This window comes from Oncorhynchus mykiss, chromosome 1 (assembly GCF_013265735.2).
Source record: "Oncorhynchus mykiss isolate Arlee chromosome 1, USDA_OmykA_1.1, whole genome shotgun sequence".
In the NCBI taxonomy this organism is placed as follows: Eukaryota; Metazoa; Chordata; class Actinopteri; order Salmoniformes; family Salmonidae; genus Oncorhynchus; species Oncorhynchus mykiss.
In genome coordinates, this window is record NC_048565.1 from 67,040,832 (window position 1) to 67,059,436 (window position 18,605).

At 42.8% G+C, this 18,605-nt stretch overlaps 1 protein-coding gene across 4 annotated transcripts; it reads right to left on the minus strand.

Annotated features, from left to right (window-relative positions):
- Positions 1 to 364: 364 nt before the first annotated feature.
- Positions 365 to 18,136, minus strand: si:dkeyp-121d4.3. 4 transcript variants are annotated; one of them, XM_036983260.1, is made up of 18 exons: positions 17,293 to 18,136; positions 17,102 to 17,134; positions 16,810 to 16,982; positions 16,601 to 16,646; positions 16,382 to 16,507; positions 16,113 to 16,250; positions 15,735 to 15,953; positions 14,932 to 15,069; positions 14,624 to 14,731; positions 14,389 to 14,502; positions 14,066 to 14,272; positions 13,738 to 13,878; positions 10,959 to 11,075; positions 10,750 to 10,838; positions 8,982 to 9,663; positions 6,886 to 8,727; positions 6,446 to 6,515; positions 365 to 1,478 (listed from the first exon to the last, which is right to left on the minus strand). In XM_036983260.1, the coding sequence occupies exons 1-18, from the start codon at positions 17,728 to 17,730 to the stop codon at positions 1,471 to 1,473; spliced, it is 4,689 nt and encodes a 1,562-aa protein (XP_036839155.1). In that variant the 5' UTR covers positions 17,731 to 18,136; the 3' UTR covers positions 365 to 1,470. The 4 variants fall into 4 exon arrangements, with proteins under 4 accessions (XP_036839155.1, XP_036839147.1, XP_021464419.2 ...); XM_036983252.1 differs by lacking the exon at positions 365 to 1,478 and adding an exon at positions 3,182 to 5,078 and having other exon boundaries at positions 17,293 to 18,111; XM_021608744.2 differs by lacking the exon at positions 365 to 1,478 and adding an exon at positions 3,182 to 5,078 and having other exon boundaries at positions 16,146 to 16,250; positions 17,293 to 18,110.
- Positions 18,137 to 18,605: the final 469 nt, after the last annotated feature.

The window sequence follows — 18,605 nt, forward strand, 5'->3', positions numbered from 1 at the left end:
CATAATTGTAATTATTTGCCTACCTTCTCATGCCTTTTGCACACAATGTATATATAGACTCCCCTTTTTTCTACTGTGTTATTGACTTGTTAATTGTTTACTCCATGTGTAACTCTGTGTTGTCTGTTCACACTGCTATGCCTTATCTTGGCCAGGTCGCAGTTGCAAATGAGAACTTGTTCTCAACTAGCCTACCTGGTTAAATAAAGGTGAAATAAAAAAAATTAAAAAAAATAAATAAACAGAGCTGGTGTAACTGAGTCAGGTTTGTAGGCCTCCTTGCTCGCACACACTTTTTCAGTTCTGCATTTGGAAGACCCATTTGCGACCAAGCTTTAACTTCCTGACTGATGTCTTGAGATGTTGCTTCAATATATCCACATAATTTTCTTTCCTCATGATGCCATCTATTTTGTGAAGTGCACCAGTCCCTCCTGCAGCAAAGCACCCCCACAAAGAGGATCCTTAACCTATGTTTGAACCGACCCGGCTATAACTCTGTGGACATAAAATAAGACAGTGAGAGCCCCTCCAGGTTTTCCCTATCTGGGGGGGACTGGAACTGTCTGCTAAGTGGTAATACACTATGGTGGGACTTCAGGAGTTAAGCCAGATATAGTGTGTCATGTATGTGCGCTAGTGGGTTGGAATGAACTTTAGAAGTAGCTTTTTCCTTGTCGGAGAGTAGGAGGAGCCTTCAAGACGCTATGACGAAATGTGTGGTATATACATCAATGTACATTGTATTATGACCAGCGCTCTCGAGAATAAATGCTATTGGCTAATTTTGGTAGATTGGTCTCTGTCCATTTTATGCAAATAAGAATCTTACAAATTCTTAGAAACAGACAGTGATTTAAATTGAATTGGTTAATGAACACATATAGGAATTGTTAAATTCCTTTAACAACCACTCAAAAGTTTACACACCTACTCATTCTTTATTTTTACTATTTTCTACATTGTAGAATAATAGTGAAGACAAAACTATGAAATAACACACAGGGAATCATGTAGTAACCAAGAAAGTGTTAAACCCTTCAAAGTAGCAACCCTTTGACTTTAACCTTTATCATACTCATTAATGAGGCAAGTCAGTTCAGAACAAATTCTTATTCACATTGATGACCCACACCGGCCAAACCCGGACGACGCTGCACCAATTATTCGTGGCCGGTTGTGATACTGCCTGGATTCAAACCAGGGTGTCTGTAGTGAAGCCTCTAGCACTGAGATGCAGTGCCTTAGTCCGCTGCGCCACTTCATGATTGCCAAGGAGTTCTTGAAGGAGTTCCAACATATGCTGAGCACTTGTTGGCTGCTTTTCCTTCACTCTGTGGTCCAACTCATCCCAAACGATCTCAACTGGGTTGAGGTTGGGTGATTGTGGAGGCCAGGTCATATGATGCAGCACTCCATCACTCTCCTTCTTGGTCAAATAGTCCTTACACAGCCTGGAGGTGTGTTGGGTCATTGTCCTGTTGAAAAACAAATGATAGTCCCATTAAGTACAAACTAGATGGGATGGCGTATCACTGCAGAATGTGTGCCTTTAATTCTAAATAAATCAGAGTGTCACCAGCAAAGCACCCCCACACCATCATCTCCTCATTGCTTCACAGTGAGAACCACATATGCGGAGATCATTCGTTCACCTACTCTCACAAAGACACAGTGGTTTAAGCAAAAATCTAAAATTTGGCCCAATCAAGTCTCTTATTATTATTGGTGTCCTTCAGTAGTTGTTTCTTTACAGCAATTCGACCATGAAGGCCTAATTCACGCAGTCTCCTCTGAACAGTTGATGTTGAGATGTGTCTGTTACTGCATTTATTTGGGCTGCAATTTCTGAGGCTGGTTACTCTAATGAACTTATCCTCTGCAGCAGAGGTAACTCTGGGTATTTCTTTCCTGTGGCGGTCCTCATGACAGCCAGTTTCATCATAGCACTTGATGGTTTTTGCGACGACACTTGAAGAAACTTTCAAAGCTTGAAATTTTCCGGATTGACTGAACTTCATGTCTTAAAGTAATGATGGACTGTCGTTTCTCTTTGCTTATTTGAGCTGTTCTTGCCATATTATGGACGTGTTTTTTTTTTAACCAAATAGTGCTATCTTCTGTATAACACCCCTACCTTGTCACAACACATTTGATTGGCTCAAACGCATTAAGGAGGAAAGAAATTCCACAAATGAACTTTTAACAAGGCACACCTGTTAACTGAAATGGATTCCAGGTGACTACCCCTTGAAGCTGGTTGAGAGAATACCAAGTGTGCAAAGCTGTCATCAAAGCAAAGGGTGGCTACTTTGAAGAATCTCAAAAATAAAATATATTTGGCATCAAACTATGTGTTTGATACCATTCCACCGATTCCGCTACAGCCATTACCACAAGCCCGTCCTCCCCAATTAAGGTGCCACCAACCTCCTGTGATGTGAACGCAGCATAACATATGAGGCGAAGCAACGTAACAACCAATGGTTGCGTGCCACGTCATCGACTATCATCGACTGACAAATTGCTATATAACCCTGGTCCCCCAACAGTACACATTGTTATTGTAGCCCTGTACAAACACACCTCATTCAGCTCATCGAGGGCTTGATGATTAGTTGACCATTTTATATCAGGTGTGCTGCTAGGGGTCCTCGAGGACCAGGATTAGGAAACACTGGTTTAGCTGGTACTTTAAATACCTATCCAGGAGTAGTAAGATGTGTCAGGCGTCAGCAACGTCTCAGCATAGGAACGCATCTCTGTGATTAGCTGATACAGAAAATACCCATCCAGGCTTTGTAATATCTGGCATGCTGCAGTAACACCTGGGTAGAGGAACGCGCCTCGAGTCTGTGAAGGCTTAACATTTCTGAAAGCACTGGTTTTGAGTTGTCTTTTGTGTAATCATCAGCTTACTTTTGTCTGCCTAGTTGAATTCAGACGAGCAGCTTTAGCCATGTCCATTTAAATTGCAATTCATTTGAGTTATGTTCAACAATTTATTAGCATGGCTATACTGAAAATGTGTGTTGCATCAAAAGCTTGGGTCTAAGTAGTGCATACCAATATGGTATACATTTTGGTAGCCTTTCAATCTAATGTAAAATTACCATAATAGGCTGGTGTTTGTCACACCATAATGATATTTTAAGAGTGAAAAGATAGGAATACCAGTAAGTTTAGTAACAATCCTTATGGCAGCGGGGTACATTTATTTTTAAGAAACATTTCAAACAGAGACTATCCACAAAAAACACACCCCGGTCAAACTTCTTTTTTTTTTTACAGTTCTGAAAGACAAAGTGGATGCATTTTCATTATTCTTGATACTCTGTCCGCTACATCTCTTTCCTCTCAACAAGCACACAATGTCATATGTCACAACATGCACACCTCAATGTCACCTATGGTACAGACTTTTATATTTTGATAAAATGAATACAAAAACACAATGCACTAACAAAATAATGGTGACATAACTACAAAATATGATACTACAATATGGTACACTGTACATTAACACTTGATTTCACAGATATTTTATTGATGATGCAGAATGCTGTATCATTTCCAAAGATGTCTCAAATGTAAAATGTACTTCATGTTTGCTCTTGTTGGATGTTCAAAAGCTAGTCCTGAGGTCATCCTAGGAAAAGAGTAAAGAGACTCCTGGATAGATTGGAGGAAAAAGCATACCGCTGGTCAGCCACAGGCAACCTAACAGCTTGGAAGCAGTGGGGGAAAAAACTCAAATGGACAAGTTAGAAATAAAATGAATTCTAATACATAAGAGAACCTTGGAGTGGCCAATAATCTGCTAGCTAACTACTACACTAGAAAAGCTTTAGCAGGAGTGTACAAATAAACCTTGTTTACGTGTAGAATTTCTGTTGGACATGTACACTTCGGACAATAACATTTTCTTCAGAAATGAACTTAGAAATCGAGTGAGTATATGTTTAGAGAAGACAGAGACTATGTAAGAACTTCCACTAAACTGAAGACTTTTCCTTAGTTCTCTGGTATCCTTTTGGCACACTTTCACCACCATAATTTACAGGCACTACCTAGTAAGAGGCATTCAAGCAGCAGTTTCATATCTCAAAGGATTTGGAGCAGAATGAAAATGCCAGGAACACAATATTTCCCAATTGTCTAGTTTATTTTTTGGGGGGCCAACAAAATGTATACAATAAGTAAAAGCCTGACACTTAGTGGATAAACAGAACATGCTAATCATCAGTATGCTAAAACTAAAAAAAGTAAGATTACATACAGCATTTAATCAAACTGGATACACCGATAACATAATTAATTATTTGCAATGAAGTTACATTACATCTAAATCAACCCTTAGGTTGGTATCCAGCACAGAGAGGAAACGATTACAATAGAGATATGAAAATACCCCCACCCTAAAAAAAAACATTAATTGGTAATTTCTTAAGTAATTTCAGGAACATTGTTTGCCTCGGTCTCCCACTTCTCCAAAAAGTCCTGCAGGTTCAAGTTGAAAGTATCAATACCTTTACCAGACAGATGAACCCCATCTGGCCTGTACAGGCCTGCGTCTGAGCAACACGTGATGTTTTCATGGGTCAGAGCAGTGCCACCTAGCTCTGCGATGATGGCGTGAACTCTTCTGTTGATGACGGCCCTAAAATTGTCCACTGCTTCGCTGTCCTCCGTTTGCCTCCACGACATCCGGGGCAAGATGTCGGACCAGACCAACCGGCATTGTGGGAAAATGCTTCTCACGGAGGTCAGGTCCTTCTTCACAGACGACATAAGGGCCTCAGGGCTTTGGGTACCCAGATCGTTACCACCCAGGTGCAGGATGACCACGTCCGGTTTGGGCCACTTGATCTTCAGTTGGTCTAACTGGGGAAGCAGCTGGGCCCACGTCATGCCCTGTGTGCCCTTCCACCACACCCGCACACTGCTGGGGTCCATGCCCAACTGCATGCCAATCTCAGGCGACTTGGCCCTCATCTCTGCCCAATATACAAGCGAGTGTCCACAGATCCACACGTTCCTAGGCTCAGTGTTGGCATAGGTAACTTTGGGAACTTTTCCTGTAAAAATGCAATAATGAGACAGGGTAAATGTATGGGTTAGCTTCACAGGGGCTCTGCTAGGTTGACGTTACTGCGAGGATTGACCTGTGCTCCAGCTCTTGGGTCTCTGCAGGCTGGCTGTTTTTCTTCCACCTTTGGCCCAGAACTGACGGAGCTGACACTCAAGACTACATTCTCCAGCAGTTAGTTAACTTAGTCTCGTGCTATAACAGAACTCTCCTAATGAACTGAGGTATGATAAATATTTGACACTAAAGACACCTTACCCACTAACTGACCTAGCTTGATCTTGTTTGTGTAGTACTACCAGACCACACCCTCATTGTGCAGGCCCTAGCTAGTCGTCAGATTGACAACGTTTATCCCTGTTTTGGAGTGAAAACAACACTAACAAGTCCCCTATCCAGGTAAAATTCTCCCTAGCAGTAAAGATTCCCTAATCAAGAAACTTAAAGTAATTCTAAAAAAGTCCTAAAAGTATTGAAGTATTGTACTACACAAACAAAAATACAATTCAACAGCTGAAGACCTATTGATGCAAAGTCTGCTAAAATACTTACCTTCAGCTGTTGGAGAAAACAGTACATGTTAAAGCTAGCTAACATGAATATCTGTATTGAGAGCAACTCCTGTCCAGATTAAAGGAACATGGGAGTCTATGTCAGTCTATTGTTTCTGTTATTATTAGTTTGTCTGTGCAAAAGCACTTGAAGACCACCATGTTCATAAATTGTATTGCACGCAGAGGGCAATACATGTTTTCATCAAAATATTGTATTGCATGCACAGTGGAAGATAAATATATATTTAAATGCTTCTATGTGAGCATAAACCAAGCATGGGCACTTTCTTACTAGGACATACTTGTCTTAAAATTGTGTAATGCAAGCACCAAACTGGTCAATTGTTACAAGGCCAGGGCTTTCAAAGCAAATAAACAGGCATTGATGTGGTCTTCCAAGACAGAAGGCTATGCTTTGTGAAGCAATGTGGTAGACATTAAATAAAATGTAACTTAAAATTTCTGAGCGAGACCAAGCCCTAACACAATAATACAAATTTAATATTTACGTTACAGAAAATATCATAGCTAAAGCAATCTAAGATATCACTTAAACCTGATTAACTATGGCTGTAATAAGAGCAAGTAAAACTGAAGTGAAGACTCAAACCTACCTATATTTCCTCCATATCCGTCTCTTGACACCTATGGTATCATCTCATCCTATACTTTCATTTGTGTTGAGTGCCAGGTATATACAGCTCTTGACTTGTTCTGGCATCACCTAATCTTAACCTAAGCTACAATTTGTGGCTGTCCATATTGCTACGTTTCAACCTTACTCTAAGGGGTTATCTGGTACCTGTTGTGTTTATCCTAGTGTTCTTCCTCTTCTGATTCTTCTGTCTCATCCGCAGGTTAAACTGCTCCAGCTACAAAACAGTGACAAATTGAGACACACACACAAAGTCTATCCAATGTAAATACAGTCAACTCCTAAATTAAGCAGATTGGGACTGACTTGCCAGCGTGCACTAAAACCAGAACATATCAGAAGCAATTTAATAGATTTGGGACTACAAAAATTCTGTACACACTGCACTTTTCCCAAGAGTACTTATGTTGTGTGTAATGGTAAATTCCTGATAACTGCCCTATACTGTAGGCCTATACTGTAATTCAAATGTAAACAACACCAAGGACTGAAGGTGTGGCTTGTATATCATACACAAATGTAACACAATCAGACAGGTAAAATGTTTCCTAACTTCAACACACGGAATGAAAAAAAACACAACATACCCTTTTCTTCTGTTTGGCCTTGATATCGTCTTCTGTCACAGGTGGACCCCGAGTCTCTGGTGATTGAGGGGGAGGAGAGGGCTTTCCACCTGCAGAATCAGGGCTTTGTGTTTTGATCTGGAGAGGTATGGTGATATTTTGTCTTGGTGAATCCTGCTGTGCACCAGACACACTTTTGACTGTTTCAATCACCTTGAGGCATCTAGACTGGTTGGTGACTTGGAGGATTTGACTCAAGACATCCCTTGTAGGATTTGATATAGTCACTTGATTCAATATATTTAATTGTTGTGTAAACTGAGTCTTTGCAAACGGTATCATGGGGGAACTAGGCTGCCCATAATAAGTGGAGGAGGGCAAGGCAGTGAGTAGGTCAAGGGATTGTCCCATAGGTGAAGTAAAAGTATACACCCCGGCTGCTTGTTGACCAACTGGAACATCAGGCGTGTTTGTCATGGATGAAACTGGGGAAATCTGTTCGGGGGGACCTGAGGAACCGGGTGGCAGTGATGAGAGATAGTTGGTACTACAACCCTTGCTATGCCAACTCTTAGGCGCGATGGGCTGGGTCTTCTCAGGACAGTTCCACAGTGTGGTGGAATAGGAGGTGCCAGGCTGTGAGGAGGGGGTGGGGGGCAAGACGCTCACTGTCCTGGTGAGGCTCTGCATCTGCCTGGCCCTCTCTAAGGCCGCCTCCTCTTCCGGGTCAAGGAAACCTCCATATTCCGAGGTGTCTTGGGGGCTGAGGTACACCTCCCGCTGGGAAGACCTGAATGGCGAGGCTGACCGGAAGTGTTTGGAATCAGAGTCGTCGGTGGTGCGGTGCCGATCTCCCCGCCTAGATGAGTGCTTCGTCTCTCTCTCTGAGGATGAGTGTTTATATGACTTTGTCCCGTAGAGGCGCTCCTGGGTCCTGTCTGCCAGCTTGGTGACCTCCGAGGTGTCCAGATTCAAGCCAATGTCCTGGAGCAGGCTCCTGATCTTGCCGAAGTGCTGCTTCTTTTCCCGACTATCCTGCTCCCTGGTCTCCTCCACCGGGACTCTGGCTGAGCAGGACCTCTTGTTATCCCTGTACCTGTCTGACCGCCCAGGTATCTCACAGTGCTCTTTCTCAGTCGCTGCAGGGGCTTTACCCCCATAGAGGAAGTCCTCTTCTTCCACACGTTCAGATTCTCTCAATAGCTGGCTGTGGGACATCATTCCAAGAATTCCGGGAAAGCCACCACCTTCCTGGATTGCTCTCTCGTGAGGCAGCAGCCGGTCTTCATTTCTGGAGTTATCATAGTCGTCAGAGTTCTTCACTCGCTCCCCGATGATACCCCTGCGTGGGCACTCTGGCTCTTCCTCTGTACAGGGCTCATCTCTGTCCTGATCTTCATCCCCACAGTCAAGCAACTCGCAATAAGGCTTTTGAAGTATGGAACTATCTTCCTGAATACCAGCAATCTCCTCTTGAGACTCCTTGACCATGGCTGACAGCAGACCGGCATCCACACCTTTGTTGAGGGTGTTGAGGAAACGGGCGAGCTGGGTGTTCAGGTTAGAGTTATTTTCCTGAGACTCTCGAATGGGAGGTCGATTTGAAGAATAAGGGTCAAGAGGTGTTTGGCGAACTGGAGAAGGCTGCGACAGGTGCTCTCTAGAAGTCTGCTCATATGGATCATACTTGGCAGATAAGTCAGGAACAGGATGCCCAGCAAGTGAACGTTCATAATAGGACTTCTGACTGGATGTTTGGGTGTAGGGTGGTTGGGCAGAGTGTGGTTTATAGGGCGTCTCAACGTCATAACCGTATTGTTCCACAAGCCTTTGATCAAGAGGTTGAGCTTTAGGGAGTTCAGTCTGGAGAGAATAAACAAAACATTTATAATTGGACTTCCCCCCCCCCCCCCCCCCATTTCATACAAATGATTTGATTTCACAAATTGCTCATCAGGCTGATGATTTAATATGTTTCTTTTACCAATATATGATAACTAAAAAAAGCACTGGCGCACAGTGGACTATTCTAATGAAATATAACCAGCTCTTAAAAATTATTGAGAGTGAACAAACGATTATCTACATGATTGAAACGTTTAAAAATGACAACTGACCTGCATTGGGAAAAGTGGACCTGCAACATGGTCTGAGCGTTTCTTCAGAATGGACTTGGGTTTGATGTCAGTTGGTGGTTTAGGTTGTGTAGGAAGCTCTGCCATTCCATGATTGTAGTCAAAGCAGGTCTTCTCCATAGGCTTCACTTTTGAGAAGAAATTGGGAACGCCACCATGTTTCTCCATGGCAACTATGGCTCTCTTGCGGTATATCAACTCATTGAGCTCCTCTAGTTCCCTCTTCTTTCTTTCTAGCTCATCATTCATTCTATCTGGAGATCTACTTACTGGGCTTGAACCATTCTTGGAGCTCCTCTGACTACTTCCATCTCGCTCCTTGCTGCGGCTCCTTTTCGAGGAAGTTCTCTTTTTGCTGCCGCTCCTTTGGTTGTAATCTTTTCTCTCCAGACTGTGGCTTCGTCTCCTGTTCCTCTCCCTGCCCCGGCTCCTGCTGCGACTGCGCCTGTACTTGCATCTACCACCCTGCTCTTTGCGCTCCCTGCTTGTGCTCCGCCTTTTCTTCACTCGGCCAAACTGGTCTAGGCTGGGGCTCCTGTGTCCGTATCTCCGCTGGCTGCTGTCGGAGTCTTTGCCACCAGATCCAGAGCCAGCAGGTTTTGACACCAGAATATTTATGACTGATTTCATCTTGATTGACTTCTCCGAGGCAGGTTTGTCGTTGCTGGTGCACAAAAGAATGAGGGAAATGACTTCGAGCACATCTCTTAACCCTCTGGAGTCTAAGCGGGTGGGGGTGTGGGAGGGGGTGGGGGGGTCCTACTATGCTAACATATGGAATTGTTTATTAAAGGTGGTCGAACCAAGGATAATTTAGCTATTTGATTTTGAGTTTTAGGACCCCTTAACGTATCAAAAAAATATATATTAAAAAAAATATGAAAAATTGAATTTGGCCTTAATGCTATTAGCCCATGGAAAAACATAAGCATTATAAACAAAGGAAGTTTGTTCTGAAGTGTCTATCCTATATCTGATATTGCTGATTCAAATAATTAAAGCTTAAAAAAAAAAAGTGCACCCCACGGGGTCCTGAGGACTGAGTTTGGGAAACACTGATTTAACCCCTTATTTTAGGCACTAAACTAACTACATTTATACTTCTTAACTATATATATACTTCCATTATTTTTATAAACCTGGTACCTGGCTACCTTCAGACTAGTCTTGTGAGCATCCTAGAGCAAAACAAACTACATAAGTGTTCGTGAGAGACTCACCTTTCCACAGAGGGTTCATATTAGTGTGTAGCCCAAACGGTTCAGACAGAGTACCGTGACGCTTTTGGGGTCGTAGAGAAAAACAGAGAACACCATCGTGTTTGTGAGGCCAAAAAGGAGTCATAATAGTTTGCGGGCCAAACTGTTCGGAACGCTACAGACGTTTGTGTGAGAAGACCGATTTTCGGGATGCCTCATGGTCTGACTATCATCGCTCCAGCACTGCCATCTTTCACTGCTGTTGCGGAAGGGCGACATCGGCGGATGCAGTGGATTGAGACGCATCCCATGCAAAAAACTTCAACTGTGTGGTGGAAACTTAAACTGACGGATTTTGATTGGGATTTTTAAAATTCTTATGCTAATTCTATTTCCACAGTGGCGAGGACATCGACTCTAGGGGATACATTTTTAGATTTCAGGGTAGTTGTGGCTGTGCCAACAAATGACATCCAAAATCATCACACAATGATACTTTACCTTGACTTCATGTTGGAACCAATACTACTACTAATTACAATCAAACTCACGTGGGATCATCATCTTTGTTCTCTACTTTGACACCTGTGCCCTTGATGAGGTCATTTGGGTCTCTCATCAGTTTGATGGTCATCTTCTTCTGTAATAGACAATAATAGGAAATAGACAGTTAAAGACAACACAGGCAGCCACATGTCTATCCCTTAAGTGAATATGACATCCCCCAAAGTCACTGGCCTTTGTTCCATCATAAACCAACCTTTTCCTTTGCCGCCACGCCCCTTAGCTTGGGCACAGCGGCAAGAACAGGGGTAAGAACACTGTCGGTAAGGCGTTTGATCCTAATCGCTTGGTTGCCTCCTTCAGCGGTTTCAAGCTAGGAGAACATTTAAAGAGTTAAAGAAAAACATAAAAATAACAAAAATATGAATAAAACAAAAATGTGAGCAAGACAAAGGAGCTGATCGTGGACTACAGGAAAAGGCAGGCCGAATAGTAGAGCAGTTCGAGAGTTTCAAGTTCCTTGGTGTCAAAATCACCAACAGACTATCATGGTCCAAACACACCAAGACAGTCGTGAAGAGGGCAGGAGACTAAAAAGATTTGACATGGGTCCCCAGATCCTCAAAAAGTTCTACAGCTGCACCATCGAGAGCATCCTGACCGGTTGCATCACTGCCTGGTATGGCAACTGCTCGGCATTCGACTGTAAGGCGCTACACAGCAAGCGGTAGTGGAGTGCCAAGTCTAGGTCCAAAAGGCTCCTTAACAACTTCTACACCCAAACCATAAGACTGCTGAACAATTAACCAAATGGCCTCCCTGACTATTTACATTGACCCCCCCCCCCCCTTTGTTTTTATACTGCTGCTACTCGCCGTTTATTATCTATGCATAGTCATCTTACCCGTACCTACATGTTCAAATTACATCGACTAACCTGTATCCTCCGTACATTGACTCGGTACCGGTACCCCTTGTATATAGCCTCGTTATTGTTATTTTGTGTTACTTTTATTTAGTAAATATTTTCTTAACTCTATTTCTTGAACTGCATTGTTGGTTAATGACTTGTAAGTAAGCATTTCACAGTAAGGTCTACCTACACCTGTTGTATTCGGCACAAGTGACAAATAAAATTTGATTTGAAATAGCTAGTTGGATGTACCATGCCTTCAGAAAGTATTCACACCCCTTGACATATTTCACATTTTGTTGTGTTACAAGGTGAGATTAAAATGGATTTTATTGTCTTATTTAAAAAAAAAAATTACAATCTACATAAAATACTCTAATGTCAGAATGGAAGAAAAATGTTTAACATTTGTATAAGACCAATGAAAATTAAAACACTAATATACATTATATATAAAAGTATGTGGAAACCCCTTCAAATTAGTGGATTCTGCTATTTCAGCCACGCCCATTGCTGACGGGTGTATAAAATTGAGCATTCAGCCATGCAATCTCCATAGACAAACACTGGCAGAAGAATGGCCTTACTGAAGAGCTCAGTGACTTTCAATGTGGCACTGTCATAAGATACCACCTTTCCAACAAGTCAGTTCGTCAAATGTATTCCCTGCTGGAGCTGCCCTGGTCAACTTTTAAGTTTTGTTATTGTGAATTGCAACACTCTCCACAGAGTTCCAAGCTGCCTCTAGAAACAACGTCAGCACAGCAACTGTTCGTCAGCGCTTCATGAAATGGGTTTCCATGGCCGAGGAGCCGCACACAAGCCTAAGCCGCACACAAGCGCAATGTCAAGCGTCGGCTGAAGTGGTGTAAAGCTCGCCACCATTGGACTCTGGAGCAGCCATTAAACTCTATAACTGTTTTAAAGTCACCATTGGCCTCATTGTGAAATCCCTGAGCGGTTTCCTTCCTCTCCATCAACTGAATTAGGAAGGACTCTGGACGCCTGTATCTTTGTAGTGACTGGGTGTATTGATACACCATCCAAAGTGTAATTAATAACTTCACCATGATCACTATCTACCAATAGGTGCCCTTCTCTGCAAGGTATTGGAAAACCTCCCTGGTCTTCGTGGTTGAATCTGTGTTTGAAATTCACTGCTTGACTGAAGGAACTTACAGATAATTTTATGTGTTTATTTTACCCTTATTTTACCAGGTAAGTTGACTGAGAACACGTTCTCATTTACAGAAACAACCTGGGGAGTAGTTACAGGGGAGAGGAGAGGGGTGAATCAGCCAATTGTAAGCTGGGGATGATTAGGTGGCCATGATGGTATAGTATGAAGACCAGATTGGGAATTTAGCCAGTACACCGGGGTTAACACCCCTACTCTTACGATAAGTGCCATGGGATCTTTAGTGACCACAGAGTCAGGACACCCGTTTAACTTCCCATCCAAAAGACAGCATCCTACACAGGGCAATGTCCCCAATCACTGCCCTGGGGCATTGGGATATTTTGTTTTTTTTAGACCAGAGGAAAGGGTGCCTCCTACTGGCCCTCCAACATCACTTTGAGCAGCATCTGGTCTCCCATCCAGCACCTGACCAGGACCAACCCTGCTTAGCTTCAGAAGCAAGCCAGCAGTGGGATGCAGGGTGGTATGCAGGGTGGTATGCTGCTGGCAAATGGCACACAAATTAAATGTGTGGGGGACAGAGATGAGGTAGTAATTCAAAAATTATGTTAAACACTATTACTGCATACAGAATGAGTCCATGTAACTTATTATGAACCTTTCTAAGCAAATGTTTACTCCTGAAATTATTTAGGCTTACCATAACAAAGGGGTTGAATACTTATTGACTCAAGACATTTCAGCTTTTCATTTATAATTCATTCGTAACATTTAAAAAAAAACATAATTCCACTTTGACATTATGGGGTATTGTGTGTAAGCCAGTGACAAAACATCTCCATTTAATCCATTTTAAATTCAGGCTGTAACACAACAAAATGTGGAATAAATCAAGGGGTGTGAACACTTACAGAGGGCACTGAATACCAATTGATATTAATTTTGATGTGCCAATCGGATCACAGCACCATGGAGACTCACCGAAATGACACTGAACTTCACCTTCTCCGAGATGTTCAATTTCTTCTCCTCCATGACCTCGGTCAAATGGAAGAACAGCAGCTGGGGGCTCTGATGGCACTTAATGGTCCCAGACAGATCCCCAGCTTGCACCACCTCACCCTAGAGGGGAAAACACTTCACTTAGACATGCTGTGCAAATAATATTAAAGGCATTTTTTATAAAAATTCCATTACATAAAACATCCCACCTTTCTTCAGTGTGTAAAGTTGTCATACATCAAGTGGAAAAACCTAGCCAGACTCCGACTTAATGGCATCCTGTACCACATTCTAAAAGTGATCTTACGGTTCTGCGTTGCTCTGTTGACTCCTCAAACGTCTCTGAGAGAATCTCCACGTTGATGGCACGCTCCTCCTTAGTCTCACGGTTGGTGGAAATGTTAAAGTGAACCTTGTCTCCGTCACACATGGTGGCTTCAGTCAGAACGTCAGCTGCTCCAAACAATAACTGCTTCTGTGTGCCACCCACCAATGCCTCCAAAAGGCCCTGCTCCTGGAAGGAAAATGAGAAAACACATTCTAAAATACATGATTTGACCACCCAAACTTTTCCCAACAAGAACACAACAATAATATTTGATTTGTACATTCTTTCAGTACCACACGTACCTGCTGCTTTTTGGAGACCTTAATGACCGTTCCTGCATGCTGCGCAGCGCTAATGTCCTCAAACACCACAGTCCTCTGGAGCAGCACCTCCTCCACTGGGGCCACTGGCTTCCACTGGAGACACAGTAATAAGGACATTACTGGGTATGTCACAGATGAGAGTACTCCACTCTGAATGACAGGAGATTTTTCACCAGTTGGCACCTATCATAATTTGCACTGAACTGTGCCCCACCTTCTCGTTTCCTGTAGGGTCTTCAACGATCTTCTCCATGGTTTCTTCCATTGTCACTGAGCACTCTTTCAGTTTCCTTACTCTGATGGCCTTCTCCTTATTTTTGATCTAATGAAAACAAATTACATTATGTTAACGTCAAATGTATAAATCAATCAACAAATCATTTCAACAACATTGCTATACTTAGGACCAGAACCTGCACAGAGGGTCCTAACATCACTCCCAGGTACAAACTGATCATCATTCAGTGTCAACAAACTCAATTTGCCACTGAATTATGTGGATGGGAAAGACACTATACTCACTGTGACAACTGTAAAGTCCACCTCATCCATAATGGTAAACTCAGTTAGACTCATGTTCTCAGTGGTTTCAAAGGGCAGGTTGTTCTGGTTCGCTGCCATGATGGTACCAGAATCACACTTTACACTCTTTATAACACCCTGGTGGAGAGTACAAAACATATATATCAACAACTAGCTACAGTGGGGATGGCCAACTCTGGTCCCATAGAGCCGCTATGTGTGCCGTATTTTGTTCCAGCCCAGCTCCAACACACTTGATTTAAAGGGATTCTCAGTTACTTTTGTATACTTTTCAGCCAGTAGCTCTGAAAGTAGCGCTTGAACCAAAAGTGGTCCCTGAAAATTGTCTACTACGTCACATATGTGCACCATGTCATTGCACTCGCGCTGCTGTGGGTGCATCACGTCCATCTTGCTAGCTGTCACTCATATGGTGAGAGGCTGAAGCTCATTAGTTGAACTCAAATGGCACATAACAGCTTCCAACAAAACTGTTTCAAACTAGGGGTTTTGTGGCTAATTGAGGTGAGACAGTAATTCTGCTCATAGATTATGCATGGAAGAACTACACAATGACACATCCAACCCAATGTGGGAGGTTTAAAAAGACTTAGTAGTCACCAAAGTACGGGAGCATGTCTTTAAAAAATTGTGGTCTCAATTGAAGATCTTGAATAGATTATTATTTGACTCAGGTGTGGTCATACTGAGCTGAATAAAATGGCGTAGAGCTCATCAGGACCAAAGTTTATGTCAGAATTTGTAACCAAAATGAAGATATGCCACTCAGACTTTAGACTCACCACCTCCCTCTTCTCTCCAGTGATCTTAAAAGTCTGTGGTGTCTTTGGCCGAATATTAGTGGCTCTAATTTTTTGGGTAACTATGTCGGTCAACAAGTTGAACATCACATGGTCCCCTTGAAACAGAGTGATGGTGTAGTCCTTCTCCGAGTAAAGCAGTGCTCTTGACATGCCGTCGATGTTGGCCTCTATTTGGCCAGGTTTCGGCTTTGCACCAGGCTGTGTGAGGGCACATAATTATGTTAATAGCAACAAGGACATATTTAAATGAGAAGACAAATACTAGTCATAACAAGCCAAGCATATAATCAAGTTACCTTACAATAAACATCTAGTTATGGCAGTGATTAGAACTTTAATAAAGTTGTGACTGAATACTTTTTCCCCCTGTGTGCTACAGAGTTCTATCACCTGCTGCTCCAGTATAACATTGCAGACAAAACCTTCAATAATGGTGGAGTCAATCTCCTCAGTACCCCCTGGAGGTACAGACACACCAGTGGCATACTCCCCGGCCTGGGTTTATTATACAAAGAGGGGAAAAAAACAAGACGCATTATTTAAAATACAATGAAAACTAATGGTTCACAAACTCCTGAAAATGTCTGTATAACTATATATAGCGAAAAATGTCTAAAGTGACCCACCTTCTCCTTGTAGGCTGTAAAATGCACCCTGACCCCAGGTATCATGTTCTTGGGGACTCCGAGAAAAGCATCAAAAGTGAAGGAATATTTATTGAGATCGTCTCTTTCGATGTAGCCATAAGTTGGCTGTGGGGGGAGAGCAAAACTTGAGAATGCAATGTTACCTAGTGGAGATGAAGAACCTTCCCTTCAAGCAGGCTTCTCAGCTTTTGGACTTACCCCTATGAATGAGATGACCCCCTTGGATCTTCCAGGTGGAGGAGGCCTATGATTTATAAATGTTGAGAGGAAAAAATATATGCGTCATGTATAAGCAGAACTTATACATGAAAGCTAATCTCATGTATGGAAGAGCAAACTACTGTATGCAATCAAACACTAATCCAAAGTGATGAAGACATCCAAATTGTTGACATAATGATCATTACTTGTCATTGTAGCTCTTCTTCTGTCCTGCTTTTTTGTCCTTCTTTGAGTCGTTGGTCTTCTGTTCATCAGTCTGGGGTGGATCAAGCTGAAGAACCTCAGAGTCCCGGCAGCGTCCCCACACATAAGGAACTACAGTCGTCTCAGTCGGAGGGGAGGCGGTTGTCGGGACGGGCTGTTGTCGGGAAGAGAAACGGAGCCTGTGAGAAGTTGAGGCTCAGCAGAACATACATTTAATTAAAATTGTATCACAGAGATGACAGGACAGGACAGAACAGACACAGTGGCACTTACCCACAATGATGGAGGAACAGCGTAAGGGTTGGCCTAAAGGAGGCAGACTTGATGTTAGGGATTACTTTAAAACCATGTTAGGGCCATTTAAACCATGTCATGTTACTATAACACTAAATGCGTTTTTTACAAGTTTAAATTAAGAATTTACAATATGCACAAGGCACAACAAGTTGTCTTTATAAGATTACCTCGCTTTGCCAGGGTGAAGGAAAGACAGGGTTGTCCACCGGAGGCGGAACCATGGGCGGCATATCTAGGGGAGGAATACCAGGGGGCGGGATACCTGGGGGCATTGGTCTGGGTCCATTGCACATCATTGGATCATATAGTCCGGGCATACCTGGTCCATCCATCTGTGGCCCATTTAAACATCCATCCATGGGGCCACCTGGACCCATTGGTTCATAGCCTGGCTCATATCCGTGATAATCAGGTGGCATGGGGCCGTGCATCATTGGATCTCCCATAAAGTTAGGATGTGGACCTGGGCCACCGTGAAAAGGACCAAAAGATGCAGGCGGCCCACACCAACCTGGACCCATGTCAAATGGATCAGGCACCCTTGGGCCCATATCAAATGGAGGTCCATTGCCTTTTCCACGCTTCCGACCACCACCTCGTCCCATTTCGAAAAATTGAACGAAAGCTGCTCTCAAGCTTACGTTAGCAGTAACAACTCTTCAAATGGGGAAGCGAACGTTGAAATGCTGGCTAGATTACCATACTATATTTATATATATATATATGTGTGTGAAGGTACATGTATTCACTATTGCGTATTCACAGTTTGTGGTTTAATAAGTACGTCTGGTTATATCGCAACTATAACATCCTACGTTAGCGAGCTAGCTAGCTTCATAACCTCATACTAGACATCAGCGAACTTGTTGCGGATATTATGACTATGGAGACGTGACATATATCCGGTGTAGATAGAGCCAAATCAGAGAGGCGAAAGTTTTCCACTAGATAACGCAGTCAAAATGGTTATATGGTAAACATTTATGAAAACAAAAACGTGCTTTTTGGTCTAAATGTTGGGTTAGGCATAAGGCTAGCAGTATGGTTAAGGTTTGGTTTAAAATCAGATTATAATTAGGTAAATTGTAGAAATGGGCGGGGTGTATGGCTTTGTGAACTAGTGACGACCAAAGCGAAGCGAGATGATTTATACCATTGAGATCCTATTTAATTAATAGAGGGTGCTATGTCAAATAACACCTCAAAGTTTCAGAATAGCGTGAAAATGGCAACCATAGTACGGAACAATATTCACGTAATAATAAGCAATTCAGCTTCAGTGTAAAAAAGCCAACTTCGTCAGATTCTTTGGAGTACAGAAATAACAAAAAATGCCGAAGAATTGCTGTGACGTTCAATGAACGTGTAACCAGGTCAAAAGTTCCGACCTACGGTTCGCAATGCTCCCAAGTAGGGAAATTGAGCCTGCGAGAAGAGCCCCGTTGCTTCAGTCTATTCGGCGTGGGGACCCGGTGTCCAA